The 13,103-nt window shown below is 36.7% G+C and overlaps 1 protein-coding gene across 1 annotated transcript in view; it reads right to left on the bottom strand.

The window, feature by feature from the left end:
• ADCY1 (adenylate cyclase 1) overlaps window positions 1-13,103 on the bottom strand; it is a 720,437-nt gene that overhangs the window by 26,741 nt on the left and 680,593 nt on the right. Inside the window, exons 15-16 of the mRNA XM_053715756.1 lie at window positions 9,157-9,273; window positions 7,173-7,319 (exon numbers count right to left, since the gene is read on the bottom strand). Of these exons, the coding sequence (XP_053571731.1) occupies window positions 7,173-7,319; window positions 9,157-9,273 (264 nt within the window). The remainder of the gene's footprint in view (window positions 1-7,172; window positions 7,320-9,156; window positions 9,274-13,103) is intronic.

Genomic DNA, 13,103 nt, shown 5'->3' with positions numbered 1-13,103 from the left:
TCAATCTTGTAGACGGTTGTTTATATAAATTCTCAATGAATTCGAGAAAGTTACCTCCAATGCCAAATTGCCTTAATGATATTTTGATACGTTCGTAAAATATTGAGTCGAAGGCTTTTTCAGCATCTAAAGAGATGATGGCAAGATCAGGTATATCCTCTCCCCTGCTATTTGAACTAGACAGAGCCTCAAAGTATTCTGTCACTAACAGAGCTTCTCTAATTTTTGCAGCCGAGTTACGGTTATTTAGAAAACCTGACTGATCAGTATGAATGATTTCTGAAATGGAACCTTGAAGTCTAGATGCTAGGATTGCAGTAAGAATTTTATAATCAGAGTTTAGCAAAGCAATTGGTCTATAAGATTCCTTGCAATCGGGGTCTTTTCCACCTTTTAATATCAGAGTTGTATAAGAGTTAGAAAATGAAGGAGGAATCAATTTACCATTAATAAAGAAACTATTAAAAAGTATACAAAGATGTGGGGTGGCTTCACCAATCAGGATCTTATAAAATTCACTAGGGAGACCATCTGGGCCTGCTGCCTTATTTGGAGAGAGCTTAGATATTATTTTCTCTATTTCTTCTATGGAAATAGGAGCATTAAGGCTGTTAGCCATTTCTGATGTGACTGTAGGATACGTGATGTCCCTCCAAAAATCAACAGATTTCTGTGTATCACTTGTTTTAAATGAGTACAGTTCCTGATAATATTCATGGAATGCATCTAGAATATCATCAGCTTTTGAAAGCTGTAACCCTTTGTTATACAATTTATCTATGATTGGTTGTTTTTTCTCATTTCTAATTAATTTGGCCAGCATCTTACCCGATTTATTACCGTATCTGTATAGCTTAGCCTGCATTTTTAACTCTCTTTGTGTTTCTTGGAATAATACAAAAGTATCCCTTTCATTTTTTGCTTTGACATATTTTGCCCAGTTTAGAGGAGTTTTGTCAAGCAGATATTGATTGTAAGTATTGGGTAAACATTGACATGACTCTCTTTCTCTGGACCTGATTTTCTTATGTAAGGCTGAACTATATGAGATTATCTCCCCTCTCATTACTGCTTTCGCAGTGTCCCAAAATATTTCAGGGCGGCTTAAATAATCTTTATTAAAATTTACATATTCCTTATACTTGTTTATGAGCCAGTTCTTGAATTTTATCTCAGACATCAAGTAATAGGGAGAAAAAAAAACGTGATGAAGTAGAATGCAGATGTGAAAGCTGGAACTCAAGAACAATCGGCGCATGATCTGAAAGAAGAATTGGCATTATGTCTGATTTTACCCCTCTCGTTAACATACGTTCATCAATTAAAAATATGTCAATTCTAGAGAGTGTCTTATGCGCCTTAGAAAAACAAGTAAAATTCTGAATGGAAGGATTTTGATATCTCCAAATATCTTGTAACGCTAAATTCTGCATAATTTTTTTAAACATCTTACACTCCAGATTATCTTTTTTCAGCTGTTTGACATTACGTCTTAACCTATGAATTGGACATTGTGGTGCCATATTGTAATCTCCTCCCATAATTAAGCAACCTTCCGTATAAGATAAGAGTTTAGTCTGTAAAGCGTTCCAATATTTTGGATCAAATACATTGGGGCCATATGTATTGCACAGTGTATACATCTTCTGAGCGACCTTTATTTTAAATAAAACATACCTCCCCCCAGATCAGCTTCAAAATGTACAACTTCAGTGTTAATTTTCTTCCCTATTAGTATTGCCACCCCCCTCTTTCTCTTGACACTAGGTGCAAAATATACTTCCTTCACCCATGCTGTTTTAAGTTTTAAAGATTCTTCTGCAGATAAATGGGTTTCTTGAATGAAACCTATGTCAGTCTGAATTTTTCGTAGCTGAGTGAGAATCGCCTTCCTCTTTATAGGGGTAGATATACCACCTAGATTCCATGACATTATTTTACATTTATCATTTCGCATAATCATTTATGAATTAGGGAAAAGAGAGGTAGAAAGGGAAATAAACAACACAGGGAGAAAAAAAAAAAAAAGGGAGGGGGGAACTTTCCTTTCCCTTCCTCCTCCCATATAGATATAATAGTAAGTCCTCTCCGCACAGGGGGAGTTGGACCCTGAAACTTTCGTCTAAAAGAGACACGATCTTCCCCAAAAGCAAGAACCTGCATGTTATACCAAATCTAAGAGTTTAGTATTCAGCCATGCTGTCATTGGACCGAAGAGTCCAGTGTATTATAGAAGCTCTCAGCCAGATGAGCTTCTTCAAAGAAATGTGTAACCTCTCTAACTTTGACCTTTAATTTATAGGGATATATTATGGTTGCCTGATATCCTTTTTGTATTAGCTTAGAACAGACAGGGGCAAGCTCCCTTCTTCTTGCTGCAGTGTCAGCAGAAAAGTCTTGAAACATAAGAATTGTAGCGTCTCCAGCCTTAACAGGCTGTTGTTTACGATAGTGCTGGAATAAGGTAAGTTTATCTTGAAAATTTAATAGTCTAGCTATGACAGGTCTAGGCCTGGTTCTACCTTTGTTATCTGCACGGGTTATACCTAGTCTGTGCGCTCTCTCCACTGGGATGGGGTAAAGGGTAGATGGCATCTTTAAGATTATAGGCAAGGTTTCTGATATAAAATTAACAAGGTTATCATATTTCTGTTCTTCCAGAAGACCTATAATTCTTATATTATTTCTCCTAGAGCGGTTTTCTAGGTCCTCTAATCTATTTTGAATTTTTTGTAAGTTAGTGTTTACAACTTCTAGGTTAGAACTATGTACTATTGTTAGGTCTTCCAGGTCCGCAACTCTTTGTTCAGCTTCCTGCAGCCTGTTAGAAAATTGACGAACCTCCTGTGTCAGGGAGAGAAAATCTTGTTTGATTTCAGCTCTAAGAGCCTCAAATTTAGGAGAGAGCACATCAGATATACTAGCAACCAAGCTATGAATATTGGTTGCTTCTTGTACAGCTGATATGTTTAACAAAGTTGGTTGTGCTTCAGTGACAGCCTCTTGGTTACCCTTCAGTTTCCTGTCCCTCTGTCTCGCTGCCATGGCTGGAGGAGGGTTCCTGGGTGAAGTGTGAAGGAATTTTTCCATGTGCCAAGGAAAAAAAAAAAAAGAAAAAAAGTAAAATAAAGTAGAGCAAGGTTGTCGCTACGTGAGAATCAGTGCAGGGGTTATAGTGGTTATAAAGTTAAGTTCTGAGAAGGTAAAACGTTCTCGAATGGACAAATGAGGGTGGGTATGTGCACAGTGGTGATCATGTGGGGGAAGGGAAGGGAAGAAAAAAAAAAAAAAAAGGAAAGGGGTAAGGTGAGAATTAAACCAGTGCTACTTAGTTGTTATGTGAGAAAATCCAACCACGGGTGCGAAGGCCAAAGGACGTTGTAGATAAGAGGCAATGTCACGTCAATTTGCCAGCTGTATTAGTTATATAACCCTTTAGGAATCACCCAGATTCCTAGGGTAAGGTATATACAATATGGTAAAAAAGAAGGTACCTCTAAAGGAACCAGCAACAATAGCCTAGTTAAGTTTATATTCAGTAAGGTTCTGATATTATTCTAGCAAATAGAAACAATGTATCTTGCAAATAAACAGATATATACACAATAGCCTATCTATATCCTATTTCATCCAGTTTCTTTTGTATATTATACTTTATTTTCAGGGACGGTAAGAGATCTATTCTTAGAAAAAGATTGTTGGGTAATATAGCCGAGAATCTTTATATTCTGTACAACCTTTCTCTCCACCCAGCAATGAAGGATAATATATTCCCGGTGAGGATTAGAACAGGCTCCTTTGCTAACAAGTTATTAACTCCTCACTTGTAATAAATAACCTTTCGTTCCTTCCCCTAAAACATGTTCCCCCTTCTCGCCTCCCCTCCTTTCCTTCTGGTTTCCTATAGAAGGGTTTTAGAAAGCTGCTTTCTAGTAATAAATTTTCAGATTATAGGAAAAATCAGTTTTTAAAGAGAGGGTGCGATGTCTTTTTACATATTAAACACAGTTAGCATTTTCCTGAACATTAACATCTTTGCAATGGTATACTAGATACATTTATATGACACAGTTTTTGTTAATAGATATTCTGGTTAAATGTCCAAAGTAAATCATGGGCAAAAAAGATTTATGTGAAGACCATAGAAGCATCAAGGCTTATTGTCACTGTGCAAGAAAGTGAAGTTAGCTAGGCAATACTAACTTTCAAATTCCTGTATATATTTAGTAAAGTTTAACCAGTTCCTTTATGTGTGCATCTCGCCACCTTACCTGGATTTTTCCACAAAACAGCGTTCAACTGACAGGCAGGTGATCGGGGATGAACTTTAAATAAAGTATCGCCAGAAATACAGGCACAGCATCAGAGGGTAGTAATATGCAGCCGTCTACCATAACCCTCTATCAGCGCCTAGTGCTGTATTTCCCAGGACGAGCAAACAGCTCCAGCCGGTAACTCCAGAAGGAGTGAGAAGGAGAAACCCAGCTCCCGGTAAGACCGCCTCTTGCTTCAACAACTCACTCACAGCGCCTCGTCCAGCCGGGGCGAAGATACTAGGAGCATCACACAGAAGTACCTCAGCAGCAACTCCCAAGGCTGAACACACACAGCCCCAACCTCCCGCGCAGCACCAGTGGGGGAGGGGGGGATCCGCAGCAAGTATCCAATCCAGTACCAGGTAGGTCCGCCTTAGATGTTCGACACTCCCGGCTTGCCACAACGGTTCCGCCACCGCACTCCGAATCAGCTGGTCTAAGGACATCCAAAAACAGCGGAGCAAAATGTAGTCACAGGTGATCTCCACCTCCCTCGCAACATCGGTGGGGGAGGGGAAGGTATGTGGAGAGTCCACCGCTATCCTGTAGGTATTCAGGGCAAGATTCAATCACTTTGTCAATGAGGCAGAAAAAAGTGTATAGAAGTAGCCCTAGCCTCCCACGCAACACCGGTGGGGGAGGGGAAGGTATGTGGAGAGTCCACTGCTATCCTGTAGGTGTTCAGGGCAGGATTCAAAGCACTTTATCAATGAGGCAGAAAAGGTGTATAGAAGTAGCCTCAGCCTCCCACGAGCACCGGTGGGGGAGGGAGGGAACCGATTCCCCTTCACAAATTCCACTTTGGATCTAAGTCAGGAGCTTCGATAAATATAAAAAAAAGCACCAAAGTACAAGCTGACTAACAATGTCAGCACAGTGGGATGACTATCCACTGTCTGGTTCCAGAAGCATTAGTACAAGGTAGCTACCCAGGTCTCTGGGTTCGGCACGAGAGACAGACTCCGCCAGCAGCTGTAGGACTGGAAGGTAACCACACACAGGTGTTTGCAGTTAGCTCCTCCTCCGGAACCCCCCCTCAAAATGGCTTTTGTCTTTCCATCCGAATTGATCATCGAATGCCTATTCAACAGAAAAGCTCCAGAAAAGGTCTTTATGTGTGTTAAATACCTGTTCTAGAAATGGAAACTGGGCAGTCACCCAAAACCAACTGAAAAAAGAGCCCATTCACACCTCTTAAGGTTAAAGTAAAGGTCTATTCAAGTTTGTTGCACAGTTCCTATAGACCGCAATGTTAAAGCACTTTTCAGTGTCGTTTTTTTTTTCACCACACCACACTCACAACAACTTCAAAGCCCCAAATCTGCCTAGTTCATTTTTTTATTATTAAAATTAGAATTTATTTTAATAAAAAACTATAATGCCCTCTATTTTGACTGCATTTGCGGCACTTTTAGAAAATTAACCAGAGATCGGATCTCTGGTTAATTTTCTGAGCAGTAATTGCTACCGCCCCACTGCTAAACCATCTGAATGCATATTGGGCTAGATTACAAGTGGAGCGCTAAATTATTACGCTCCCGTAAATATTCCAGTTTGCGTGAGCACGATAATTTAGCGCTCCACTTGTAATCTAGCCCAATATGAATTCAGCTGGTTTAGCAGCGGGCAGATGGAAATATATTGCCATAAATTCCTATTAGAGGCACAATTGTAGGGTGCCATATTAAAACCTGGTTATGAAGATGCCAGTGCTGTTATTGACAAACATGACAGTATGAGAGTGACTTTAAATCAAATATTAAAATAAAAATAAAAAGACGTTAAAAAGTAACTCAAAAATAGATTGTGATCATCAAGAACTTCTCGGCCCCGGAGAAAAAATAGGGCTTTTAGCGATGAACCAAAAAGGGATATTGTGATTGCGTTGAATCAAAAAGTTTCATTTTCAGCTATTTTTCTCAGATGAGGCCCCTGTTATACATATAGTACTCAAGGAATGTGCACGCTCCTGAACCTCCCTTGATATACGCCCAGGGAATGAACAACAAAGGGCGCAAAAATAAAGATATTAAAGATAAGTTCAATTAATGTGCATGCATCTGAGCTTTCCTCTGTATGCTTTCATAAAAAGAAGCTATGTTTTTAAATTATTCAGCTCACCCCTAAATCAAAAAAGTTTAATGTGGGATTCTATATCCCCATTTTATTATTTTTATATGTGTATATAGTATGACATTTCTCTCAAGCGCACTATCATTTATTACTAAGACCAAGTTGTTGTTAACTTTGAGACGTAAAGAGCTAAATCATTGGTCTAGTGTAAAGTGTTATGATTCTGTAAGGTGTAGTGTAGCCCTCAACCCAGATTCATTTAAAGGGGCATGATTTCATGATTCAGATAGAATATATAGAAATTTTTAAAAAGTTTCTAATTAACTTCTATTGTCAAATTTAGTTTGCTCTAATGGTATTCTTTATTAAAGAGAATACCTAGGTTGGCAGTGTGCATGTGTCTGTAGAACTATAAGACATCAGTTTAGCAGCAATACCTTTAAGCACTAAATTGTAGCAGTGTCCGCACAATATATAACATTGATATAAAAGATGCTGAGGGAATGAAGTAAGTTTGATAATAGAAATAAATTGAGAAGATTTTTTTAATTAAATTTTACTGTATCTTTAAATCTTGATAATTTTTAGAGGAAAATAAGCATCAGGTTTTGTAAACTGACAAATAGTGTTATTTTTAACAACAGCTGTTATAACAAATTATGGCCCACTAAAAATGATTAACACCACAAGAAAAACTGGACCAATGTTTGCATTATAATTTGCATTACAATAGCTTGTAGTACATACGTTCATAGGCAGGACAAGCTTTTAAGTAGACCTTACCTCATCAAAATCAGCAATGATTTCATTTAAAAGTCGTAAACATTCCACTCCCATGTTATTGCCATCAAGTTCTATGTAAAAATCATTAAAATTTGGAATGGAGGCAAACATCACACCAACTTGTGAATATGACTGATAATAAAGATCCTGTGAAAATAAAAAAAATAAAAATATGTATATTGAAGGAAAAAAATATAAGAAAGGACTATTATTAAGTAGATTGGGAGAATATTTATCTTGCAGTTAAATTATACAATAATAAGAATAATAACAATATTAAATATTCATTTTAAATATATTTATGAATATGCAGATCTGTTCAATACCATTTCATACATAGGGGCTGAATGATCAAGCTCTGAATGGAGCTTGATGCCCCTGTTCCCACGCAAGCCTTCAGGCTCGCCGGAAACAGCAGTTATGAAGCAGTGGACTAAAGATGGCTGCTCCATAACTTGTCCGCCTGCTCTGAGGTAGACAATCGAATACGATCGGATGATTGACACCCACTGCTAGGGGCTGATTGGCCGCAAATCTGCAGGGGGTGGCATTGCACAAGCAGTTCATAAGAATTTATCGATGTGCAGCGGACATGATAGGCTACATCGTATCATGTCCGCTTGCACTATGATATATTGGCCCCATAGACTGAAAAATGTATAATACAAAATAATATTTATTGCATAATTTGGCAAGTTAGGGCTAAATACTGGACCATCAGGCCATGTTTTTAATACTTTTTTATAATTTCCATGTCTAGAATATATAATCAAACTAGGCCCAGATTTCCAGATGGTTTGTACCATGACACAGTATTTGTTCATTTAATGTAAGATAGTATATTTTAAAATATATAACATATTTGATGGTGAAAAAAAAATCTTACATTAACGCCAATGTACCAAATCATTAAAATGTAGAAAAGGCACATAAATGGTTTTAACTCTTTATTAATGCAGATTTAGGCTCAGTGCTCCACCAATATGCATTCTGTATTTATATATAAACTCTCTATACAAATAATCTACACTGAATATTTGTTTCTCCTTACACTATACCAAAACATTTTAAATATATTTTGCAAGTTTGTAATATCAGCTCTGATGGATGACTATTAAAATAATAAAATAAAATAATCAAAGCATTAATTACCTTGTGTATGCTTCGAACCTGTTGAGTTTAGTACAACAGCTAGGAGCTCTACCTACTGATCATTGTGAACATGTGGTAATGTACTTTTCACTTCAAAATGACATTACACAGAAGTAGAGTTTTGGTCCATCACAGACTTAGGTGAAATGTGTTAACAAACAAGTTACATATGCAAAGTGTGTTTAAATAATAATTTGTTTGTGCTTAAACTAAACACAAAGAGTACATTTTAATTATCATTGTTTCTCTTATAATTCTAAAACTACTACAAACTGATCTAAATCTATCTCAAGATAAAACTGATCTACGAAAGATTATACCAATATAATCCAAACATCAAAATAAAAGTTCTAATGATCCAATATTGAACACACTATCTGTACATGCAGGTTATACAAATTTTCACCCATTAATAAACTTTTAAAATACTGAATCATTTACAAAATTTGTTGCTATTTGGAAGTTAAAACAAAATGTGCAACTCTTTAGTTATAAGCACTGGAAAGGATTTAGCACTGAATTTGTATGTATTGCTAAAATATATCATATTGGTTAATTACTATAGCAAATCATGTCCGCTCGACATTTAATAAATTTACCACATTGTGTCTACCTGTAGGTATTGAAATGCTCTCTATATGTGGCATTTCTTGGTATGTAACTGTCACCTGTATTTGAGATAACATAATGTAATCCAATCTTAGTATATATAATTATATACAAATAGCCTAACTTGTAGTGGTGTCTGTAGAATAACCATGGGTTTGTGGATACATTTTTATAACAATACTCCCGTAGAATTTGTTTAGGAAAATAAAAATAAAAAACTCACCATATTTCTAGGATTAGACATAAGAAAGTGCTGTGCAACATGCGCTGGCAGAAGGTTGAAGAGAATTCTCTTATTGTCCAATTTTACCCTTTCCATATCATCTCTTTCTTCTTCTGCCTATAATAAAAAAAAATATATGTATAAATGTATGTAAACAATATTGTAAACATGAGTATTCATCTATAGTAGAATTTACAATTTCAGGACACATTAGAATTAGTCTGTTTGCCATATTCATAGGTAACTTGGTAATCTAAGATACAGTCTGTACCTCAGAGACGTGCAGCAGACTCCTTGGAATTCCTTCAAAAAGTATATTGCTCTAAAATTGTAAGTGAATATATAATGCACCCTTGAAATTCAGATAACATATACATTAATTTACTCACTGTTCACACATATAATCTGCTCTAGTAATTTTGAGATACCGTTGCTATTTATCTACGCAAACATACTTGATATATTTACCTCATAAAACCGCGCCCTACACTATTCTGTCATTTAATGTAAAATGTTATCAACCTGGAATAGCACATTTCTATTATTGAGGAGAACAGCAACATATTTTAGCTTGGTTTAAATCATTAATCCCTAGATTTTTATAGGAACCAAAATACACCAATACAGAAATAAAAGAGGACTGCAACAACCTAATTATTAAAGTCTTCTTAAAGGACTAATAAATACAGCAGATTTGCATAATCAACAAATGCATGATAACAAGCAATAACACAGGGGGGCCGATTTACTATGCAGTGTATGCTGCAGTTTCCGCGCAAGCCTTCAGACTCGTCGGAAACAAGAATTAAGAAGCAGCGGTCCAAAGACCGCTGTTCCTTAACTCGTTCGCCACCTCTGAGGTGGCAGACAACAATCATCCCGATCCAATACAATCGGGATGATTGACACACCCTGCTAGCGGCCGATTGGCCGCAAATGTGCAGGGGTGGCATTGCACAAACATTTCACTAGAAATGCTTGTGCAATGATAAATGCTTACAGCATATGCTGTCAGCATTTATCGATGTGTGGCGCATTCATAAATCAGCCCCTTAGTCTGAACTTCAAATCAGAAAAAAAAAATTTGACAAATTTCAAAGTTATGTCTTTTTCCACTCCTCTTGTATCATGTGACAGCCATTACAGCAATATGTCCACAGCACTCATGAAAATAAGGTATTTATTTTAAGGTAACATGTCCAACATAAACTGGAACGTTTCAGGTGGTATTCCCTTAATCATGCCATACAGAACTGTTCACATGCAAACAATTTATAGCAAAATACATCTGTTAATTATAGTGTCATTACACCTGACTCCACTCACCTAATTTAGTAACACCACCTAGTGGTTAAAAACAAGAATTCCTCACTTAAACAGAGAAATTCAGATTCACTTAAACAGATTAAAAAATTGTGAACTGGGTGGAATGCTGGCTTAAGGACAGAAAACAAAGTGTCTTAGTAAATGGAGTTCATTCAGAAGACGAGGCTGTTACTAGTGGTGTTCCTCGGGGGTCAGTTCTGGGGCCTGTTTTGTTTAACATATTTTTCCTGTGATATCAGCAAAGGGCTACAGGGGAAAGTATGTCTGTTTGCAGATGATACAAAAATGTGTAACATAGTGGATATTACAGGGGGGGTAGACAAAATGAGAAGTGATATACAACAATTGGAGGATTGGAAAAATGACTGGGATCACAGCAAAGTGTAAAATAATGCATTTAGGAAAGAAAAATCCAACTTGGGAATTATTATGTCAGATGATTTAAAACGTAGTAAACAATGTAGTAATGCAGCAAGTAAGGCTAGCAGAATGCTTGGATGTATTGGTAGAGGTATTTGCAGCAGAAATAGTAAGGTTTTTATGCCACTTTATAGATCATTAGTTAGGCCTCATCTTGAGTATTCTGTGCAGTTCTGGAGGCCATATCTTCAGAAGGATATTAACAAACTTGAATCTGTGCAAAAGGAGGGCTACCAAAATGGTACATGGTCTAAAAAATAAAACTTACCAGGATAGGCTCAATGACCTAAATATGTATAGCTTAGAGGAGAGAAAGGAAAGAGCTGATATGATAGCAACTTTCAAGTACATTAAAGGGTTTAGTAAAACTGAGACTGTGGGTATTTTATATAAAATGGAAAATTCAAGAACAAGGGTTCATGATCTTAAGCTAAAGGGTAGTAGATTAAGGAGTAATTTGAGGAAGCACTTCTTTACAGAAAGAGTAATTGATTTATGGAATAAACTTCCTCAAGAGGTAGTAGCAACAAACCCTGTGGGGGACTTTAAAAATGCATGGGACAAACATAAGGCTATACTACAAACTAGATAAGTTTATACTGTTAGGTAATATCGGGCAGACTTGCTGGGCCTATGGATCTTATCTGCCGTCAATATCTATGTTTCTATGAAATAATGCTAACACTTTTTCTTAATAAGCATTTAACTGTGAACAATATCTACAAACAATAATATACTGAGAAACATCAAGCATTAAGTGGGTTATGAAAAATATTATACATATACTGAAACACTATAGTCCTTATTAATTCTATAAGGTTTAATTGCATTCAAAGTGGACAATCAATATAATTATTTTCTTTTAAGCAAGGGTTCCCTATTCCCCCTCTTCTGAGGAGTTTGACCTGATCTATTATCTGTCACAGAAGTTGGCTTTTTGAATGCCCTGCTTCCAGAAAATGGGAGGAGACTGGGGCTTCACCATTATTACGTCTTATATTGGATTTATGCTCCCCAATACGATCACGTACCTTTCTGGTTGTTTCTCCAATATAGATTCTGAAGCACGGGCATTTAATAAGATAGATAACATAACAAGAGTCACAAGTAAAACAAATCTCTTTTGTTATATAATTTGCCTGATCTTAGGTGTGAACATTTATTTCCCTTGATCATAGAGTTGCAACAAGCACATCCGAAACAAGGATAACACCCAAAGTTCCTACTAGTTATGTATCTTTTTCTGACTTTATCTTACTCCCAATGTTGGCTTTTACTTATAGATCTCTAAGATTTTTATTTCGCTTATGTGCCATCATAGGGCTATTCTCAAAGCAGGTATACAAGTCACGCTCAAGACTCTTGTTTAATTCGTTTTTTAACAACTGGTGTCTTTTTGGACACCAAAGTTGTTAGAAACTCAGTAAAAAAGAGTCTTGAGTGTGACTTGTATACCAAGTTGACAGACAGGAATAATCCCCTGCATTATAGGAGTTATCACCCAGAAAAATTGCTAAATTCTCTATCCAGAAGCCAATTAATAAGGGTTAAGCACATTGTAAATTTTGAGAACAGAGCATCTGAAAGATTACAGGAGATGGGCAACAAATTTGTAAAAAGAGCCTATCCAAAAAAGCTAATTGAACAGGAGATTAAATATGTTAATTAAATCTCTAGGGAACAATTATTAAAGGTACATACTAGACATAACAATTGGGCAGAAAGAAGCTACTACCAGGTGGCAACCGGGCCATAGAACACACAATTGGGCAGAAAGAAGCTACTACCAGGTGGCAACCGGGCCATAGAACAGCACATTTGGGCAGAAAGAAGCTACTACCAGGTGGCAACCGGGCCATAGAACAAGCTATTGATGCTGCTGTTCGTTCCTGGCAGACTGCTTCTCATTCTGTTTTGCACATAATAATACTGACCATATCCTGGCATATCCTTAGGGATTGAAATAAAGAGTTACATTGCTTTGAGAATAACCCTATGATGGCATATAAGCGAAATAAAAATCTTAGAGATCTATTAGTAAAAGCCGACATTGGGAGTAAGATAAAGACAGAAAAAAGATACATAACTAGTAAGAGCTTTGGGTGTTATCCTTGTTTTGGATGTGAATTGTTTGTATGTGAACAGTTCTGTATTGCATGATTAAGGGTATACCACCCGAAACGTTGCAGTCTATTTTGGAC

The sequence above is a fragment of the Bombina bombina genome, chromosome 5, assembly GCF_027579735.1.
Source record: "Bombina bombina isolate aBomBom1 chromosome 5, aBomBom1.pri, whole genome shotgun sequence".
Lineage (NCBI taxonomy): Eukaryota > Metazoa > Chordata > Amphibia > Anura > Bombinatoridae > Bombina > Bombina bombina.
The sequence above is the reverse complement of the archived record's forward strand: the minus strand, read 5'-3'. Positions and strand labels throughout refer to the sequence as shown.